The sequence below is a fragment of the Lutra lutra genome, chromosome 4 (assembly GCF_902655055.1).
Source record: "Lutra lutra chromosome 4, mLutLut1.2, whole genome shotgun sequence".
Classification (NCBI taxonomy): Eukaryota; Metazoa; Chordata; class Mammalia; order Carnivora; family Mustelidae; genus Lutra; species Lutra lutra.
In genome coordinates this window covers 21,686,039-21,706,197 of record NC_062281.1, presented here as the reverse complement: position 1 = coordinate 21,706,197, position 20,159 = coordinate 21,686,039, and the positions used below count along the sequence as shown (strand labels likewise).

The 20,159-nt window shown below is 43.9% G+C and overlaps 1 protein-coding gene across 4 annotated transcripts in view; it reads right to left on the bottom strand.

Annotated features, from left to right (window-relative positions):
• Positions 1-3,531: 3,531 nt before the first annotated feature.
• Positions 3,532-20,159, bottom strand: part of SAMD12 (sterile alpha motif domain containing 12) — a 390,950-nt gene continuing 374,322 nt past the window's right edge. For 3 of the 4 annotated variants that reach the window (XM_047728620.1, XM_047728611.1, XM_047728617.1), the window contains one exon: positions 3,532-4,047. In XM_047728620.1, coding sequence (XP_047584576.1) covers positions 3,987-4,047 — 61 coding nt within the window. In that variant the 3' untranslated portion in view covers positions 3,532-3,986. Of the gene's footprint in view, positions 4,048-17,024; positions 17,098-20,159 lie in introns of all 4 variants that reach the window. The other variant, XM_047728616.1, reaches the window with a different exon arrangement.

The window sequence follows — 20,159 nt, the reverse complement described above, 5'->3', positions numbered from 1 at the left end:
CTACCCAAGGAATTTTTTTAAAGGAAAGATTAAAAGCAAAAAAAAAAAAAAAAGGCAAGGAAAAAAAAAGCAAAAGAGTGGAGTGGAGAGGGTTGTGGGAGAGGTGAATAAAAACAGCCTTTAAGGCATAAAAGAATTTATGTCATTTTTAAACATTAGATTTTTAAAAAAGAGTCTACGGCAATCTTAAGTCTAGTTGTCAAGTAACAAAATTACTCCAAAGAATGTAGAGGAAAACATCACAAAGAATGAAGCTGCTAATGGCACAGAGAAGAGGAGGTTTGGGTAAAGCTAAAATGCTAAGGGGGTCTTGGAAACTTTTCTGAGAGACTTTTATTGTTCCTTTCCAACATCAGTCCCTGTGACATTTGCAGACAAAGCAAGCCTTCGCAAGCAACACTGGGGTAAATCCATTAGACAAGTCTCTCCTCAGGTTATACTCTTCAGTAGAGTTGATATTCCTTTTCCCCTTGAGTGTTAAAAAAACGTCAGAATTCCCTCAGAATAGGGACTGTTAACCTTGTCTGAACAGCTGAGGAGTGACTTTGGAGAGAAGTTGGGGTTGCTTCCCCTGTTCTGGAGGTAGAAGTCAAATATGCAGTTACACAGCTCATAGAGCCTGAGCAGGGGTCTGAAGGGACGCCATTACCCATAAGAAAGTTTATAGGATCTCTAGCCCCTAGGTATGTCTTAAACTACTGAAGTGATTTGCTTTTCGCCCTAGCAGAACTACTGATGCTCTGCATTTTAAATTCAGTTCTGAAGCTGGAACAAGCTAATCCCCTTGGCACCCCAGAGAGTCTGATAATTATTCATTTCTGTTCATTTCCAAGAGTGTCTTTCCTGCATAGGTATGGGTGTCAGCCTTTCAATAAAAGGTATAGCAGAGGTTTAAGTAAAAGGAAAAGTTAAGCATCAACAGTTTATAGCCCTTAGACATCAAAATATTTATCCCTTACCTCCTGGTCTCCCGTTGCCTCCTTAAACAAAACTCCCCACAGCCATTCCTGAACTTCTGGGAGGTAAAATTTCCTCCACACATCTTGGGAAGAAGGGACAGCACAGCAGGAAGTAATGACGGGGAAATTGTGGATCAACAAAGAACTAAGACCCCGAAGGCTGGGAAGGAAGTCATTTCTCCATTTTGCCGGTTTAACAAGTGACCGCTCAGATTCTTATCCCGCCATGTTTCAAAAACCATTCCCCCCTGCCAGATGACTTCAAAATGAGGTTGACGGTTTGGAAAACATCTCGCAGCTTATACACAAATACCTGGTACGCCAGGAATTAAGGCATTTATAGAGATGCCATCTTCAACTGGGTTCTTTCATGGTCTTCAAGTTTGCCTTTCCTCATCTCCACCCTTACCCATCACCCTTTAATAATCTGTCAGTACACTTTCGACTGAAAAAAAAGAAGTATAGGAAACTCTCCTTATTTAATTGTTCAGAACATATTTTGCAAAAGCCAAAGGAAGGAAGGATGAACCACCATCATTTAATGACCATCTGTACCATAAGGTGTGTTCAGTCTTTCAGGGTTGTTAGTCATAGTTTCGGAATGACCCTGAATTCCTAAACCAATGAATTCCCAGCTATAGGACCTCAGCACCTGACAGTTCTTTTGGACTTCGGAGACCCTATTTTGGGTCTCCAGGACCCCGCTGAGAACTGGAGCTTCAGAGAATCCAGCATCATGACCAGCAGGTTGTGCCTGTATAGAGGAGGGGAACACGGATGGCCAGGGTGAACAGCTAGGAGCGCAACTGAAAGCTGATTTAGGAAGACAAGGCTGGGCCCAGGAGGGCTTGGCTGTACACAAGGATGGTAACGTGTGACCTGATGCTGTACTACCTCTTCCTCCATTGTCTCCTTCCTTGGCCAAGAGGGCTGCCTGCTGCCTTGTGCATTTTGTGAGCTTACTCTGGTGGGGATGAATGCTGTCTGAATTTTGTTTGTACTGTGGGAAAGCCAGGATGGGGGCACTGTCTAGGGGGAGCAGATACTGTTTCAGAAGGGCATGGAGAGTTGGCCTTATACTCTATTGATAACCCAATGCAATGCTTGGCACGTAGTAGGTGCTCAACACTTTTATTTAGCTTCCTGCTAAATAAAAGAAAGGATGAAAGAAGAAGGAAGCCTTGCTGTTGGAACGGATGCTCAGGGGGTGGGCAGGAGAGAGCAGAGTGTTCTCTCCAGGGGCTCTTACAGTCATGGTTTGGCTGCCCGATTCTGGATTTGTAAAGAATTATGGTTTGTGAGAGCCTGACGGTCCTGGTGCTGACCCGTGAAAGGCCAGATCTTGATGGTGACTGACACTCCTCCGAGTTCCCTCTCGGAAGCCCCCTTCTGCGCCAACACAGCCTAAAGGGATGACTCCTATGGGATGACTCACCTGTATATTTGGGTCTCTTTCTCTTCTCCTGTCAACTTTCCAGATCTCAGCTGGGGGTATTTTCCAATGTGCTGTGAATTTCCTGAGATCCAACCCCCTCCACAAGGGGAGAGCAGACCATGAGTGTGTGTATGGCAGCTCCCCCACCCCAAAATGCCAAACTTCCTTGTGCTAGCAGGATCCTAGGGTGGGTATGCATATTTAAAGAAAAGCCTCCAACACCTGTCAGTCCCAGACTAGGATTGTGGGTACACAGAATATATCTGCTGAATTTTCAATTCAGTCAAGTTTCTATTTCCAGGGGGAAAAAAAAAAGCTAAAACATTAGGTAGGGTTGGCCAATATGGACGTCTCTCTAATGCCCAAAGACAAGCAATAATTGGGTTGACTGTGCTTTGTTGTAAGACATAGTTAAAAAAAAAAAAAATTTGTGGATATAATCCCAGAAAGGATTAAAGGGGACTAGTAGGTTCCCTACTGAGGCAGCAACCTGGTGTGGACTGGGCCCTTTTCCTTCTTTAGGCTCGCAGGGGGACACTTGCTACTCCTCCTCTTCTGAGAGCTGTGATTTAAACTTGACCTAAAAAGTTTTCTAAAGTTGTTAAGTCAGACCACACAGGAAAACTGCATTCTGCTGCCCTTTCCCTCAACCCACCACGGTCTTTGACTAAAGAGCCACCCCCTTTTGTTCTTTGAAAACATTCTGCTGTAGAAAGAGCGAATGCGTACCCTGGCCGCCTAGAAGCCTCCTGTGTTTGTCTGAGTGTAGATGTGCTGAGTTGGGCCCCGGTACCAGGAACCAAGACCTAAGATACGTCAACCACCAGACCTCTTCTCCTCCCCTTTGGCACAGCAAGAAACCCAACTGGTTGCGTAAAGTATCGACAGGTCAAGTCGAATGGTATCGTGGCCATGGTTACCCCAATGTACTGCAGATGACTGCGGATACGTCGGGAGCAGAGCTTGTCTTGGACAGTCTGAGCCAGAAAAAAGACAAGATTTATAAAAGGAAAAAAGAGAGAGAGAGAGGGAGAATACTTGTTTTCCCACGTGTACTGGACGTGCTGATTGGTTTTGGTGTTGTGTTCTCATGTAAAGTGCTTAAGAGTTGGACAGAATACCCTTAGACATCGTAACTAACATAATCAAGACATGTTTACATTCCTACCAGGGCAGAGTATCGTGAACGCTTCCACTGAGATTGCAGAACTGCTGTGATTTTTTTTTTTTTTTGTCTAACAGATCATGCCATCTGCACACATAATAAAATAATTCAGTAGTTGCCATGCTAAAATAGGACTTCTAGTGAAGGGCACAGACAGCTCCCCTAAGGGAGCTTGAGTTATGCACAGTGATGAAAACTGGAAGCAATTTTCCAGCTAATGGTCTGCCAATGACCACTTGGAGCAAGTTGGCACTGTGTATTATGCACCTCATTTTAAAATCCACAGCAAACTAAGATTTTTCAAAGCCCATGATCTTGACTGAATGGGAGTTTTTTCAGTTAATCTGGTTAATCTGTCAGTGCTCCATGGAGATCTTCTGGCAGTGCCACGAGTTAGTCTTTCTGTGAGGAACAGGCCACGTTCATATCAACTGGCAGGACAGCAGCTTGGAAGGCTAACCACGTTTATGGAGAACCCTCGGTTGAGGCTGTAAGAGGAAAAGGGAGAAACGCAGTGAGTCATTTCTTTATGTTCCCAGTTACTGGTATGTAGCAATTATCCTACTCAAACAAACTCTGACATCCTCAGGTCAAAGAGAGATCTCGAACAGAGATAATAGTTGCTCAACTCCAGGACAAATTTAGGGTGGTCTGTCTTCTTGGAATGTTCTTCCACCATTTGGCAGGACATGGAAGACATCTGTCTCAGGGACTGGCGAAGGTGCCTGGAAGGCAAGGCAAAATCAGATCTCTGGAACTGGCCTTCGTCCCTCACTGGTCTGTGATTTGGGAAACCATTTTGCACATTATGGAGTTTCATGTATTTACCTGATTGGGAATGGGATCAGATTGGGAGTGGAATGAAAACATTTGTGTGTACATGTGCATATGAGGTGGGGTGATAATAGTGGTTTTCTTTATCAGGCAGCTTTCCTGGGATAAAACTTAGAAGGAAACATTGGAAGCAGTATGGCTGGAGCTCCTGAGTTTGCTAGTTGAAAAGTGAGACTGGCTGTGCAGCAGGTCAGGGACAGAGAAAGTCATCAAAGTCTGACCAGAGATTGAACGACCTGTATGGCAACCTCACATTTGACTTTGGTGCAGATATATCTTCCTGGGTTTTGCAACTCTTTATTTTATAAAGTTCCTATCAATTTATCTGAGTCCTCCACATAGTTCCTTATACACAGGTGCTTATTTATTGATATGGGGGTGCCACTGAATGTTTTGTTAGAAACATACCAACATCAGCTTTATTTAATACACAAAACTCTTGGGCAATGGGAGAGAAACAAAGCCAAGAGCTCTTGATGTTAAAAAAAGAAAAAAAAACCACTGAGGCTTTTCAAGAGAACGTACAATTTATAAGCAAATGTTTGATTAAAACTTGCTATTTTTGAGAAAATGCAAACACAAAAGTAAGGTACTATTTAAGCGTACTAAATATAAAATAGTAATGCTACTGATAAGGTTATAATGAAAGTAGAATACTAATATATTGCTGATGGCATTGCAAATTGGAAAAATAATGTCAATTTATTTAGAAACTATTAAAAATTCATATTCTTTGAGTCACTGTTCCCATTCAAGAAGTGTATCCTAAGGAAATAATCTAAAAAAATGAGAGAAACTATATGCACAGATATATAACCTAAAGGTTATTTGTAATAGTGGAAAAATTGGAAAATGAGTCTCCCATTGTTGAAAATGTAGGTTAAGTAAATGACAGTGCATTAACAAGATGGATGCCTGTGTGACTACCAAAGTAATAATTATGATGATTATGTAGCTATGTGGTCAACAGTTACGATACACTACAGTGCAAAGCTTACACACATGCGTAGAAAAGAACTCTAAGTGAGATGATGAAGATGCTAGGATTTTTATTATTGTTGCCTTAAATATATTGCAAAACCACAAAAATTAGGTTCACAAGAATGCAGATGTGACCAAGGAGCACTGACTAGCCTAAGCATCCATACTAATACTAATACGACCTCCAAAATAACTACTTTGCAGTTCCATTAAGAGATAACACTCCAGTCATACTGAAGTGGGAATAGAAACCAAGATGAATATGAACCTTCTATCCAGGTCGGCCTGCAAGGGAACAGTGCAGCCTAGAAGTTCCAAACGGATTTCTGGGAACCAGACACAGTATAGCATCCTTTTGGGATTTTTGCTAAAATCAGCCCTAGAGTAGAGAACCCAGAAATGGACCCTCAACTCTATGGTCAACTAATCTTTGCCAAAGCAGGAAAAAATATCCAATGGAAAAAAGACAGTCTCTTCAACAAATAGTGGTGGGAAAATTGGGGAGTGACATGCAGAAGAATGAAACTGGACCATCTTCTTATACCATACACAAAATAAACTCAAAATGGTTGAAAGACCTAAATGTGAGACAAGAAACCATCAAAGACCCTAGAGGAGAACACGGATAGCAACCTCTTTGACCTTGGCTGCAGCAACTTCTTGCTAGACAAGTCTTCAAAAGTAAGGGAAACAAAAGCAAAAATGAACTATTGGGATTTCTTCAAGATACAAAGTTTTGCACAACAAAGGAAACAGTCAACAAAACTAAAAGACAACCTACAGAATGGGAGAAAATATTTGCAAATGCCTTATCAGATAAAGGGCTAGTATCCAAAATCCATAAAGAGTTTATCAAACTCAAACCCAAAGAACAAATAATCCAGTCAAGAAATGGGCAGAAGACATGAACAGACATTTCTCCAAAGAAGACATACAAACGGCCAACAGATACATGAAAAAATGTTCAATATCACTCAGCATCAGGGAAATACGAATCAAAACCACAATAAGATACCACCTTATACTGGCAGAATGGCTAAAATTAGTAACTGAGGAAACAACAGATGCTGGTGAGGATGTGGATAAAGAGGAACCCTCTTACACTGTTGGGGGAAATGCAAACTGGTACAGCTACTCTGGAAAACAGTGTGGAGGTTCCTAAAAAAAAAATAGAGCTACCCTATGACCTAGCAATTTCCCCACAAGGTATTTACCCAAAGGATACAAACATTATGATTCAAAGGGGCACCTACACCCCAGTGTTTATAGCAGCAATGTCCACAATAGCCAAACTATGGAAAGAGCCCAAGATGTCTACCAACAGAAGATGTGGTATATAAATACACAATGGAATATTACTCAGCCATCAAAAAGAATGATGTGTTGCCATTTGCAAAGATGTGGATGGAAATAGAGGGTATTATGTTGAGTGAAATAAGTCAGAGAAAGACAAATATCATATGATTTCACTCATATGTGGAATTTAAAAACAAAACAGATGAACATAGGGGAAGGGATGGAAAAATAAAATAAGACAAAATCAAAGAGGAAGACAAACCACAGGAGACTCTTAACTCTAGGAAACAAACTGAGGGTTGTTGGAGGGGAGGCAGGTGGGGGGATGGGGTAACTGGGTGATGGGCATTAAGGAGGGCAAGTAATGTAATGAGCACTGGGTATTATATGCAACTGATGAATCACTAAACTCTACCTCTGAAACTAATTTAAAGAAATCAGCCCTGGTAAAATGTGTAACTTTAGAAAATTATTTTTAAGAGTAACCATAAAATAACATTTAGAAGTGAATTACTGATAATAGGGAACCTAATTAATTATATTGGATCTCTATATTGGATCCTGAATCAGGAGTTGATAACTAGGTTATCATAGCTGTTGCTTTTCTAAATAACCACGTTTTTCACATGAACCTGTAATAGCCTTTAGAAAGCAGATGTGTCTAGTTTTAGGCGCTAATAACCTTACATGAACATAAAATGAGCCCATTGTATTTCAAAGCTCTTTCAACTGTGGTTCCCCTGTGCACTTCTTAGGATAGGTAGGAATAGTCCCATTTTATGGATAAAGAAATTAAGGCCCAGAGGTATTACTCACCAAGGTCATACAGCTTGTGGACTGTACTCAGTACCCAAGTACTGTACTCAGTCTTAGGTATTTCCCATTCTAGTGACATGCAGGAATGACTGGGACACATATATCAAGTATAAATATTCAGAACCTTTCCCATTCTCCTCTCTCCTAAGTAGGTTTCTGTGTTTATCCACAACCATAAGCCACTCAGCACAATAAAAAGGGCCTTGCTGGGCACAGAAGAAAATTGAAGACTTAAATTTATATGACAAAGACAGAGATGATAGGAAGAACAGAAGGCTACTCCTCTAAGGTATGGACACACACAGTAGTAGAAGCCGCTGAGAAACAAAGTGGGAGTTTTGGGAGTGACACAGGGGACTCAAAGTGAGGGCTGCCCTGTGAGTCAGGCCTTCGGAAAAGGGCTGGCCAAGGAGAAGAGTGTGCTATGGCGTCATGCCCCCCTTGACCATCTTTCCATGGAATCAGTAAAGAATTCAGTGCTCTTTTTTTTTTTTTAATTTCTTTTCAGTGTAATAGTATTCACTGTTTTTGCACCACACCCAGTGCTCCATGCAATCCGTGCCCTCTCCAATACCCACCACCTGGTTCCCCCAACCTCCCACCCCCTGCCCCTTCAAAACCCTCAGATTGTTTTTCAGAGTCCATAGTCTCTCATGGTTCACCTCCCCTTCCAATTTCCCTCAACTCCCTTCTCCTCTCCATCTCCCCTTGTCCTCCATGCTATTTCTTATGCTCCACAAATAAGTGAAACCATATGATAATTGACTTTTTTGCTTGACTTATGTCACTCAGCATAATCTCTTCTAGTCCTGTCCATGTTGCTACAAAAGTTGGGTATTCATCCTTTCTGATGGAGGCATAATACTCCATAGTGTATCTGGACCACATCTTCCTTATCCATTCGTCCATTGAAGGGCATCTTGGTTCTTTCCACAGTTCGGCGACCGTGGCCATTGCTGCTATAAACATTGGGGTACAGATGGCCCTTCTTTTCACGACATCTGTATCTTTGGGGTAAATACCCAGTAGTGCAATGGCAGGGTCATAGGGAAGCTCTATTTTTAATTTCTTGAGGAATCTCCACACTGTTCTCCAAAGTGGCTGCACCAACTTGCATTCCCACCAACAGTGTAAGAGGGTTTCCCTTTGTCCACATCCCCTCCAACACATGTTGTTTCCTGTCTTGCTAATTTTGGCCAATAGCACTCAATGTGGTTTTATTTTATTTATTTATTTTTTTAAAGATTTTATTTATTTATCTGACAGACAGAGATCACAAGGAGGCAGAGAGGCAGGCAGAGGAGAGAGGAAGGGAAGCAGGCGCCCTGCTGAGCAGAGAGCCCGATGCGGGGCTCGATCCTAGGACCCTGGGATCATGACCTGAGCCGAAGGCAGCGGCTTTAACCCACTGAGCCACCCAGGCGCCCCTCAATGTGGTTTTAATTTGAATCTCCCTGATGGCTAGTGATGATGAACATTTTTTCATGTGTCTGATAGCCATTTGTATGTCTTCATTGGGGAAGTGTCTGTTCATATCTTCTGCCCATTTTTTAATATGATTGTCTGTTTTGTGTGTGTTGAGAATTCAGTGCTCTTTGATGCTGTTGTGCTTCATTGTCTCATTTGAATGTGTTACCGCATTGAGTTGGGCTTTATGAGGCAGCAAGGGGCCTCTGTTGACTCAGGTTGTATGTGAAGGTGTTTGCCTAGGGTAAGGCTTGAGCCACTATCTTCCTATCACAGAGGTACACAGGTAAGGGCTCTGCTGTCATCCCTTTGCTCAAGACTTCTTTGGTCTGCAACTGGAATGGTTCTTCAGGTATAGGGAAGCAACCTGAGGTCAACATGCAAATTGGCAGGTTGCATTTGATGGCTCTGGCTCTTTCAAGGGAGGAAGGGGTGAACTTTTTGGGTTCCATCCCCTGGGCTTTGGCCATCCCAGATTCCTTCCAGCTCCTCATATACACGGACTCGTTCACAGCCTTTGCTCAGCCTTTCCTCTTGGGTAGGGAGCCTTCTTCGCACACCCTCTAACACTAGTGAACACTTAGCCCTCCATTTTCTGAGACCACCTTACATGTTGCATTCTTTACCAAGCCATCTTTCCCCTAGATGTAGCTGACAGCAGCCCCCATCAGCCAGCATGGTATCTGAAACCAAACCCCCCAGGAACACTTTACTGTATCCATCTCTCCTAAATTTTTTGAGGTTGGTGCCATGTCTTTTGAGCACGTGTCTTCCTAGGGCAAAGTAGCAGGTATACAGAAAGTGCTAAATGAATAGTGAAATTAATGAAGAAAGGAATGATGTTGGAGAAGACAAGTTTTTTTTTTTTTCCCCCTTTTCATTCTTTCTGGCTTAAATCAATGCCTAATTTTATAGGACATTTCATCATGTAGCTCAGGTCTGCGTAATGGAGAGGGGGATCACTTCAGTTCCTTTCTTGCCACCTAAGGACTGAAGACACGTGTGCATGGCAGTGCCGGCTCTGTATGGCTCTGCAGCTAACACTTGGTAAAGGGCTCTTTATCAGATCTCTGCTTGGTGGGTCAACATGATGATTCCGGCATTCTGGGAACTAATCACCTCCTAATCCAGTGGCTCCAGAGTCTGGGATGAGCAGAGAAGCATTTAAGCCCAGTGATTAAGGGCATGGGCTCTGGAATCAGGCAGATCTGGGTTGACATCCCAGGCTCACCATTTACCAGCCATACTATGTTGAAAACATGAATTTGTCCAGCCCTCAGTTTTCTTCATCTTTAAAATATTGATCGGAATCCCCACCTTTCTGGGTTGCTGGAATGATAACGGGGGCTCACAGAAAAAGCACTCTGCATGGTGTTTTGCCAATAGCAAATATCTGCTGAGTGATGGCTACTATTTATTATTATTATCACCACACATTCCCCAAATTCCTTAGAGCAACAAGAAATACAAATAAGGCAATGTTCCAACGTCACAGCTGGGGGCCGGGAAAAAGAAACACCATGGAGGGTGGTGGGGGGAGTGGGGGGGGAGTGTCAAGCCTTTGTACACTTCAGGAGAAGGGTAACACTCTCCTCGCCTGCCAAGACCACAGTCAACATTCCCTGGCTTCCACTCTCCCCTAACTGAGTGCAGACACTGAGGGACAGTTCCATGATAAGGAGATTTAACATCAAAGGCGGGAAGGGGCCAGAGAGGCAACGGTCAGCCTGGCAGAGGATTCAAGAACAGACATGGGACTGAGTGTATCCAGCCCCACCTCTTCCCTACCCCAGCTGCAAAAGGCTGGTGGGAAGAAAAGATGCAGTACACAGGCAGCCCTTACCTCTCCCGGGCTGAAGGAAAGCAGTAAGACCATTTCTTTTTTCTTTTTTTTTTTTTTAAGATTTTATTTATTTATTTGACAGAGAGAGATCACAAGTAGACAAAGAGGCAGGCGGAGAGGGAGAGAGGGAAGCAGGCTCCCTGCTGAGCAAAGAGCCCTATGTGGGACTCGATCCCAGGACCCTGAGATCATAACCTGAGCCAAAGGCAGCGGCTTAACCCACTGAGCCACCCAGGCGCCCAGTAAGACCATTTCTTAAAGTTGTTTAGTGTCTTCCGTTCAAAAGGAGGAGCCATAAAATAGGCAAACAAACAAATAAATAAAAGGGTCCTATCCTCTACCTGAAAGCGTCTTTTATGTGACTCAAGTTAGAGGACTTTGGGAGTGGACCTGAACTGCATTTTGATGTGTCAGGTGTGAGAGGCACATTCCAAAGTTGTGAGAGCCACAGCTGCGTTAGCAGGACTAACATTTGTTGAGCCTCTACAGTGGGCCAAATGAAAGTTCTACAGGCAGTCACTCTTGGCTCTTCACTACCATCTTTGAGGCCTGAATTATAAGATCTTCTTAATACACCTGGAAAAAATGAGGTCAGGTTCATTAACTCCTCACAGTCCTAACTCTAGAGGGTATAGGGCTGAGACTAGAACCTAGATCTGTTCTCACCACAACGCTTTCCTGATTCAATAAGAAAGCAAATCCCTTAACTCCCAATAGGGATGCCAGAGAGAAAGCAAGTAGCTGGGTGTGTGTAACGGAAGGCTCATCAAATGGGAAGCCTATACATAAAATGCCATAAATCAGAGTTTTGACCCAGAGAAAGCTCGTGGATCCCTATTTAACAGTCTGAAATCTTTCCCAGGTTTAAAGCAGTAATTCTCCACTGGGTGCCATCCCTCCTACACCCCAAGGGGACATGTGCACTGTCCAGAGACACTTCCGGTTGTCGCAACTAGGGGATAACTACTGCATCTGGAGGGTAGAGGCCAGAGACCCTACTAAACCTCCTAGAATTGCGTTAGGACAGACCTCCCCGCACTAGCTCACCCCCATCAAAGAACTATCCAGCCCAACCTGCCAATAGTGCTGTGGCTGGTTTAGAGGATACAGGTCCTTGTTTATCTTCTCTTCCTGGTTGTGAGCCAAATATATCACTCCCAAAATAGGACAAGATAAAACCAATGTAAGCGTGCCTGCTGTGTGCATAGGATGTAAGGCTGAGTTCAAACCTCACTCCTTCTACTCATCATTTGCTCACTTTATTTACTTTTATATTCAGTGTAATCAAAACCTCTAATACTAAAACATTTCTAACTTTTAGAACCCTTGCAGGTATACATTATATGAATCAAGATTGGATCATTTAAACAGGTATGCTCAATTAATTAGTAAGCATGTAGGAGAGAAGTCAGGAGAGAAAAGGACAAAGAGGGCATGTGGCAATAAAGCTCAGCCCTGCTAAGGGTCCTTGTGCTGGTTTCATTGCCACTGCCTGCCCCCGTCCCCCCAATCCCCCACCCTCATAGTTTGGGGGGAGTGTTTGCCCCCTGAGAGTATGATTAAGAAATTAACTCTAACCCCCTGACTGCATGAAAATCGAGGTCCAAATCTTGGGTAAAATGAGTATCAGCCCGGCAGAGGACTTGGGTTACGGGTGAGAAAATAGATGATGCAGACAAACTAGCTTGTAACTTCTCGTAAACCCTAGTAACCTGGAAACTACAGCGATGCTGTAGGTGTCAACCCCATGGGGCCACAGGGTGCCCTGATATCAGGTTAAACATTATTCTGGGTGTGTTCTGTTGAGGGTGTTCCAGGATGAGATTAACATATGAATCAGTGGACTGAGTGCAGTAGATGGTGGTCCCCATCCAATCAGTGCAAGGCCTGAGGAGAACAAAGGCTCACTAAGGATTCCCCAGGAAGAAGAATGAGATCCTGCCGTTGGCAACAAAATGGATGGATCTAGAGAGGATGACACTGAGTGAATAAGTCAGAGAAGGACAAATACCATGTGATCTCACTCATATGTGGAATTTAAGAAATGAAACAAATGCACAAAGAAAAAAGAGACAAACCAAAAAACAGACCCTAAACTAGAGAGCGGATGATTACCAGAGGGGGAGGGGTAATGGGTGAATAAGTGAAGGGGATTAAGAGTGCACTTACCCTGCTGAGCACTGAGTCACGAGTCACGGATAGAACTGCTGAATCACTATACTGTACAACTAAAACTAATAGAACACTGTTAACTATACTGGAATTAAAAAAAAAAAAGAAAGAAAAAGAAGAAGAAAAAAATTCTTAAAAAAAATTAAAAAAGCCAAGAAAGGAAGAATTCACTCTCTATGCCTGTCTTTCTGTCTTCGAGTTGAGACACTGGTCTTCTTACTTTGAACTCAAAGTCAGATGTGGACTATACCTTATACCATCAGCTTTCTTGGGTGTCCAGCTTGCAGATCTTGGGCCTTCTCAGCCTCCATAATTGTGTGAGCCAGTTCCTTATAACAACTCCTTTATCCATCCATCCATCCATCCATCCATCCATCCATCTGACATCTCTCTCTCCACTGTGCACTTTCAAGATAGATTTGTCTATCTCTCAATAATTAGAGACATAGGTAGATACAGATAGACTGCTATTAACTGCTGTTGAAGAACCAAGACCTCTTACGGGTTCTGCTTCTCTGGAGAACACTGAGTCTGTAGACAACAATGCCCATAACAGTAAGCACCAAGGTTAACCGACTACTGACCACATGCTTAGCATCATGCTAATGACCTGCATCTACTGTGTAGCAACTCAAGCAGGTAGATGCTGTGACCTCACTCCACAGACGAAGGAAGTCGGTGAACACACACTGTGCATTAGGCCAGGCTATGACCCCTGATCTGGTTATGACATGTCAGGGCCTGTTGATTCTGGAAGTGATAAGCAGGAAATGTGCAGTCCCCAGGCCCCAGGGGGAACATTTTCAGGCAAGTATTTATAGCTAGATGGGGTAGCAAGGCCTTGGCCTCCATCCCCCCACCCTCTAATGGCTCCAAATACTGGAAGAGGAGTCTTCCTGCAGCTGGCTTTGCAGTCCTCCTTGGCTTGGGCTGTCACCTCTCTCTGGGGTTTTAGAAGGCCGAGAGATGAAGCCACACACACACACACACACACATGAGTGAAAGAATGCACTTGTCTGCAAGCTGTCTCTCTCCTTTTTCTCAGCCAAGGAAAGAAAACAAAGACACTGTACTTGTTCCCTGACTCCTCTGCTACAAGTAAAGCTGCTCTTCTACCCTACACGGCTCAAAACCTAACAGAAGTCAACTCTGGTTCCTGTGGGTTAAACTGAGTCTCTGGATTCCAGGGTTTAGCCATGCCAGCATTTCGGCCACAGGTTCTCAAACCTGCCTGCATCAGATTCATCTTAAGGAGCTTCTTAAAATCATAATCTTGTCCAGCCTCTCCCCATTTCCACGGATTCAGAATGTCCAGGGGGAGGTCTGCAGACCTCTATGTGATTCTCAGGAGGCCCGCCAGGCACAATTCCACAGAAGCACGCTGTCCTTTCCCCAGTACTTAAACAGCAGTTAACTTGTCCTTCAGATAGAGAAAAGTGTGTAGACCGAGGGGAAATTTGGTTTACAGTCTTGTTTGGTTCATGTAATAAAATACCAACCATAGTGGCTAGAATCCAGGGCAGCGATCCAAACATCGGATTTTAGAATGGGACAAGACAAGAGCCGTGAGGCCTGAGCAAGCCATCCAGCCCACTCAAAGTCCCAGAACCTAGGCATGCTCCACTGTCCCAGTCTTCTTTCATCTGTACAGGTTGATTCATGCACCAAGCAAGCAAACAAGCAACATTCATTCCATTGAGTATTTATTAAAATGCCCAGCGTTGCCGGGGGTGCTTTGGGGCTCGTGGAGTTTCATATCTGTATCACTGTACGTATCATACTGTATTAGAATCACCTGATGATGTGTCTGTCTATAAACAAATGCTTGTCACACTTTATTCTTTTTTTTTTTTTTAAAGATTCTATTTATTTATTTGACAGATATCACAAGTAGGCAGAGAGAGAGGGAGAAGCAGGCTCCCTGCTGAGCAGAGAGCCCGATGTGGGGCTCGATCCCAGGACCCTGGGACCATGACCTGAGCCGAAGGCAGAGGCTTTAACCCACTGAGCCACCCAGGTGCCCCGTCACACTTTATTCTATGAAGAAATCCCCTGGAGAGCTTGGTAAGGCATAGATTTTGAGCCCCACATGGAAAGAATCCGATTCAGTCACTCTGGAGTGTGTCTATGAATGTGCATTTCTAACAAACTTGCAGGGACACTGATGTTGCTAGGACCACTTTCTAAGCACCCCTGTTGCTGACCCCAAGCTTCTTCAGCCAAAGAATATGTCTTCTTCTCCTTCTGCAGTGTGTGGAAGAAAGCCTAGAATATCAAAGGGGCTCCTGAAATGTTTGTTGAATAAACGTACTGTCTAAGCTACATGAGTAAGGTTAGTAGTTACTTAAAAGTAGGGGCAGAATTTGCTTGGGGGCCATAGTACTGTTCTCTAATGAGAGCTGGTTCAGGAGCTTCCATGTAGGGGTACATGGGGGGGGAATCAATCGGTTAAGCATCTGCCTGCAGCTCATGTCATGACCCCAGGGTCCTGGGATCCAGCCCCGTGTTGGGCTGCCTGCTTCTCCCTCTCCCTCTGCCCCTCCTCTTTCTTGTGCCCTCCCTCTCTCTCTGTCAAGTAAATACTTAAAATCTTTAAAAAGAAATTTCAGTATATACGTGTATCTGAACTCCACAAATTCTCTGTGATAACCCAGGACACCTGAAACTTCAGGCTCTCAGGGCATGATTTTCCCAGGAAAATGACAAAAACCTCACCCACTTTATGACCGTTTGGAACGAGAACTGCTGACAACAGCGGCTGCCATCTTGCACCACAGGGATCTGATTTGATGCTTTTCTGGGAAAAAAGTATCATCAGGCCAGATGCTCTCAGCAGGGACGTGTTTGTACAGCCAATTAGTAGGAGGTAACCCAGTGATTCCATTCTTTGCACTGGACAGAGGTAAGCATTTCAAGTCATTAAATTCCAACAGCCACTGTAAAAGCCCGCAGAACCTTCCAGAAGAAAACTCTATCCATTGGCACAAACAACAATGAATGTCATGCGAGAGCATGAAAATATGCCTTGAGGTTCCATCCAAGTTGCCACTGATATTCCCCTCCATCTCCACAATGGCAGGAGCGGTTGGCAGATTATATTCTGAGGGACTGTCTCCTAATTTCTCCCATTGCTTCTGCTTCCCACCTCACTCCCAGAGAAGGATGTCAACTGAGTAAGTCAAGTTCTTTTTCCTTCCGTTTTTTTTTCTTTTTTAAGTTCATCTATATCCCTCTTTGTCTATTTAATCTTATTTTAATCTGAAAGGCTTCTCTGTGGAGCAATCCAGTAGTTTCTTCATTGGAAAAACGCTAAGATTCACATCTTCAGAAAAAACGTATTTAAAATAATTCTCCAGATCCTGTAGCTTTTACGAGAGACGAGAGAAGCACATTTCTAAAGGCGTATACAGGGTATACTTAGTGCTTCTCCTTTTGCATGCCAAGTCTCAAGGGGGCAAAAGTGTCTTTTTGAATTAATGCCATACAAGCTAAATAAATATTAACATGTAGTGCTGATAATAATGATGGATTTCACCATACAGAGTCTTAGCATGGAAGGGTATTTTACAACAGTACTTCTCACATTTTAATGTGCATATGAGTCACCTGGGTATCTTGTTAAAATGCTGATCATGCAGGTCTAACAAGCTCTTGGGTGATACCGGTGCTGCTGGTCTGTGGACCACATTGTGAGCAGCAAACCATAGAGTTCTTAATCTACAGCAGCTCAGCCTAGCAGAGCTCTCCTCAAGGATGGCGATGTTCAGTGTCCACTTTGTCCAATATGGTAGCTATCAGCCACATGTGGCTACTGAGCACTTGACATCTGGCTAGCGCCTAGAGGAAACTAATTTTACATTTTATTTCATTTAAATTCATTTACATTTAAATGATCACATGTGCCTGGTGGCTACTCTACTGGAAAGCAGCTTTGTAGCGTAGAAAACAGCCTGAGAAATGTAGTAAAAATTTCAGAAAGAAAAAAACCCCAAACTAAGAAACCAGGTGAAACCACAGATCCCCTCACCCATACTGTAAATTTATTCTGATCCCCAACTCTCCTTCCCGCTTTCTGTTGCAAGGGCTCAGGGCTTCCCCCTCTGTTCTCCATCATTTTCCCAGAATCGTTCTATAAACAAAATAGTGTAATTAGGAAAGACTTTATAAACATTCTGAAGTGTACAGGATTATCTCGTTTACATAAACCCTTTTGAGTTGGCAAAACCAAGCAATGGAGTCTTATAAGAAATCATTCTTTTGTTACAGGTCCTTTCAACTCGGGTACGCCTAGCAGGATTCTGAATATAGGCTCCCAGGTTATTTCTTTAAGTGTGTTTTGGACTTTTGGAACACAGGAGCATATGGAAACAGCCACGGAGTCGAGAAAAGTTCAAAAAGAAAATGAGCTCAGTTCAAGTTGAGTTCCCCCAGATGAGAAAATGTTGAGGGTGGGGGAACAGGAGGGCTTAGTTTTGTCTAAACTGATTTATCAGCTCTAAGCAGGTTACAGCCTATATTATAGCTAACGAGGTTGGGGGATCTTCCCTGCTCTAGTGAGTACTAATTTCCACTGAGGAAAAAGTTATGAGGCTTGGATGTCTTAATGATAACAGATAATTTCTCTGTGTTGGCAGAGCTACAAAGTGCGTTGCTATGGAACTGCATGGATTGGGTTATTTCTTTTGTGTACACAGTTTCCACTTAAAGAATCCGCTTGGCATGAGTCGCAAACCTGCTCGGGGACCCTTGTGATTAATTGCTTGAACTGGCTGGTGGCCATCAGCAGGATCTTGCAATTGACCAGGTTCTACACAGAATTATGAAACTGGAGGTTTAATGGGATTTCAGGTAATGGAGCCCAGATGTCCAAGACTATGATGTTTGAAATTACATTTGCAAGGCTTCGGGGCTTAAACCTTACTTATTTCTTGCTTAGTACATTTTCCTGTTCCCATCTTAATGTCATCTCGGACCAGTCAAATGCTCAGGCCTTCATTATGGCGTACCGCGTCTAGAGAGGACATTCACCAATACGCACCTGCCACCGGCAGCCTCGAGAGACCTAACCTGCCTACCTTCGTGCCCCTGGGATTATCTTCCGGCCAAGGCTACGGTCATTAACACCCCTTCCACCACCTCGCCACTGCACAGCACTTAACTTCCAAGTTGCTTTCACACATTTAATTGCATTTTATTCTTTTAGGGTCTAGAAGCAATGGGCTGGGACTGGTATTATCATCTCCGTTTGGATGAGGAAACCAAGCAAGGTACACAGAAAAGAAGGAACAGTAATAGCTAACAGTCGTGGAACCCTTATGTGCCAAGATCTACTGTTCCCATGGCGTTTCTGGACCTCATTCCTTTAAGCTGTCTCATAGCTTTGAGACAGATAGGATTATCAGCTACACTTTGAAACCCAGAAAACTAAGGGCCCCGGCGTTTGGGTCACCCTAATAACTGATGCCAGGCTGGAAGCTGGCACTCTGGTTCCCAGTTCTGACACACAGCCACCTCCTTAAGGAAGTATTGGTGGCATCGCAGAGGAGACTAGAATCTGTTGTCGCTACTGCACCATTCATGTTCCATCAATCCCAAGAAAGAAGACAAACCCCAGGTGGATTTTTCTTAGGAGAAGCTGCCTAGACTCCCAGTCCCTGCTCTCCAGAGCAGTGCTGCTTCCAGAATGCTCGGAGGGAGGAGGGAGATCCTGTTCCATGACATCCCATTCGGAAACAGTGCTTGGCTTACTACTCTAGAACCTGCAATCACGCTTCAGCTTGTCCTTCCAGCCTTATCCACTCTGCATTCCAGACACAGGAACTGATGGCCTTTGTCCTGTGCTGCCTGTCCTTTGTTTGTAGGGTCCTTCCTTCCTTCCTCATCCTCCTGCTCAAATTCTCCCCTTCCTGCAAGGCCAGCTCACAGGCCACTTTCGGAAGGCTTCACATATTCTCACAAAGCCTATCTCTCTCTGTTGGGAACCTCCGTATGACTTTGCTGAATGAATGGATGAACAAATGGGAAAAACAAAGTCACTTCTTGACCGCTGTTCCTGGCCCGATATGCAACATCGCGGATATAGGCACACAGGTAAACCACTGCCATATAATGTCCTCTATGCTGCCATAGAAGGCAAGATTCCAGGGGAGCAGAAAGAAGGGGAGTGCTCCATGCTGCTTGCAGATGTGGCCGGAAAGTCTGCCCAAGCCTCATCTCCCCTCATAGTTAGGGAAACTTCACGTTCACGGGGCTCGTATTCTGCGCATCTGTGTACAGTGCCTTCAGCACAGTCTTGAACCTGAGCAAATATAAAACAAATGCTAGGACTGTAGTAGAAGTGATGGGGTTTCTGTCACGATGGTGGGGGGCATAGCCTTGCCACCTCCCCTCTTTCCAGTGGAAGTGCAGAAGAGGGAGGTAGACCTTTGTGGATGCCCGCACACACCTCACAGGGGTGCTGGCCCGCAGGGAGGGAGAGAGGGTCAGCGAGCAGCAGTGGCCCAAACCATGGTACCCTTTAGTAAGGGGTCAAAGGATGTTTAACGTACTGCCTGAACACCAGAGTTCGGGCATGTCTTCCCGAAACCAACTCCTGTCTTCAAATGTTGGGAAATAGTTCTTGTTTTAAGTTTTTCTCATTTTAGAGCAGTTCCTCTCATTACTTAGCATTTAAAATTCTCTGGACAAATTAGCTATTTTTATTACTCACTCCTCTCAGCAGGAATGTGAGGGAATCCTGGGCACTAGCCCAGCCCCATGAAAGCCCTCTCTCTAGAGAGTTCAAGTCTGGTTTTGAGGAACTGCAAACAGCATTTCATCCATATTCTGGAAGTTTGTTGGAGACAGGAGATGGGATGGCTATCATGGCCCAACATGCCTATCTTTCCAGAATCACCAACCTGCGTTGCTCAACAATTTGAAGGAGTCAGTGTAGAATAATAAAAATAATGGTTTCTTCCACTTGCTAGTTTTGAGACGGGTCATGTTACTGAACCTCGCCAAGCCACAGCTTTGGTGACCGAACCAAGCCACAGCTGCTTCGTCTGGAAAAGAAGAGAATTCGTGTATTTCTCACCCATAAGAGGAGTGAACAACAACAACAAAAAAAGACATTTTTTTGAGAACTATTACTTTTCATTGAATACAAGATACATTTTTTTAAAGATTTATTTATTTGAGAGAGAGAGTGCA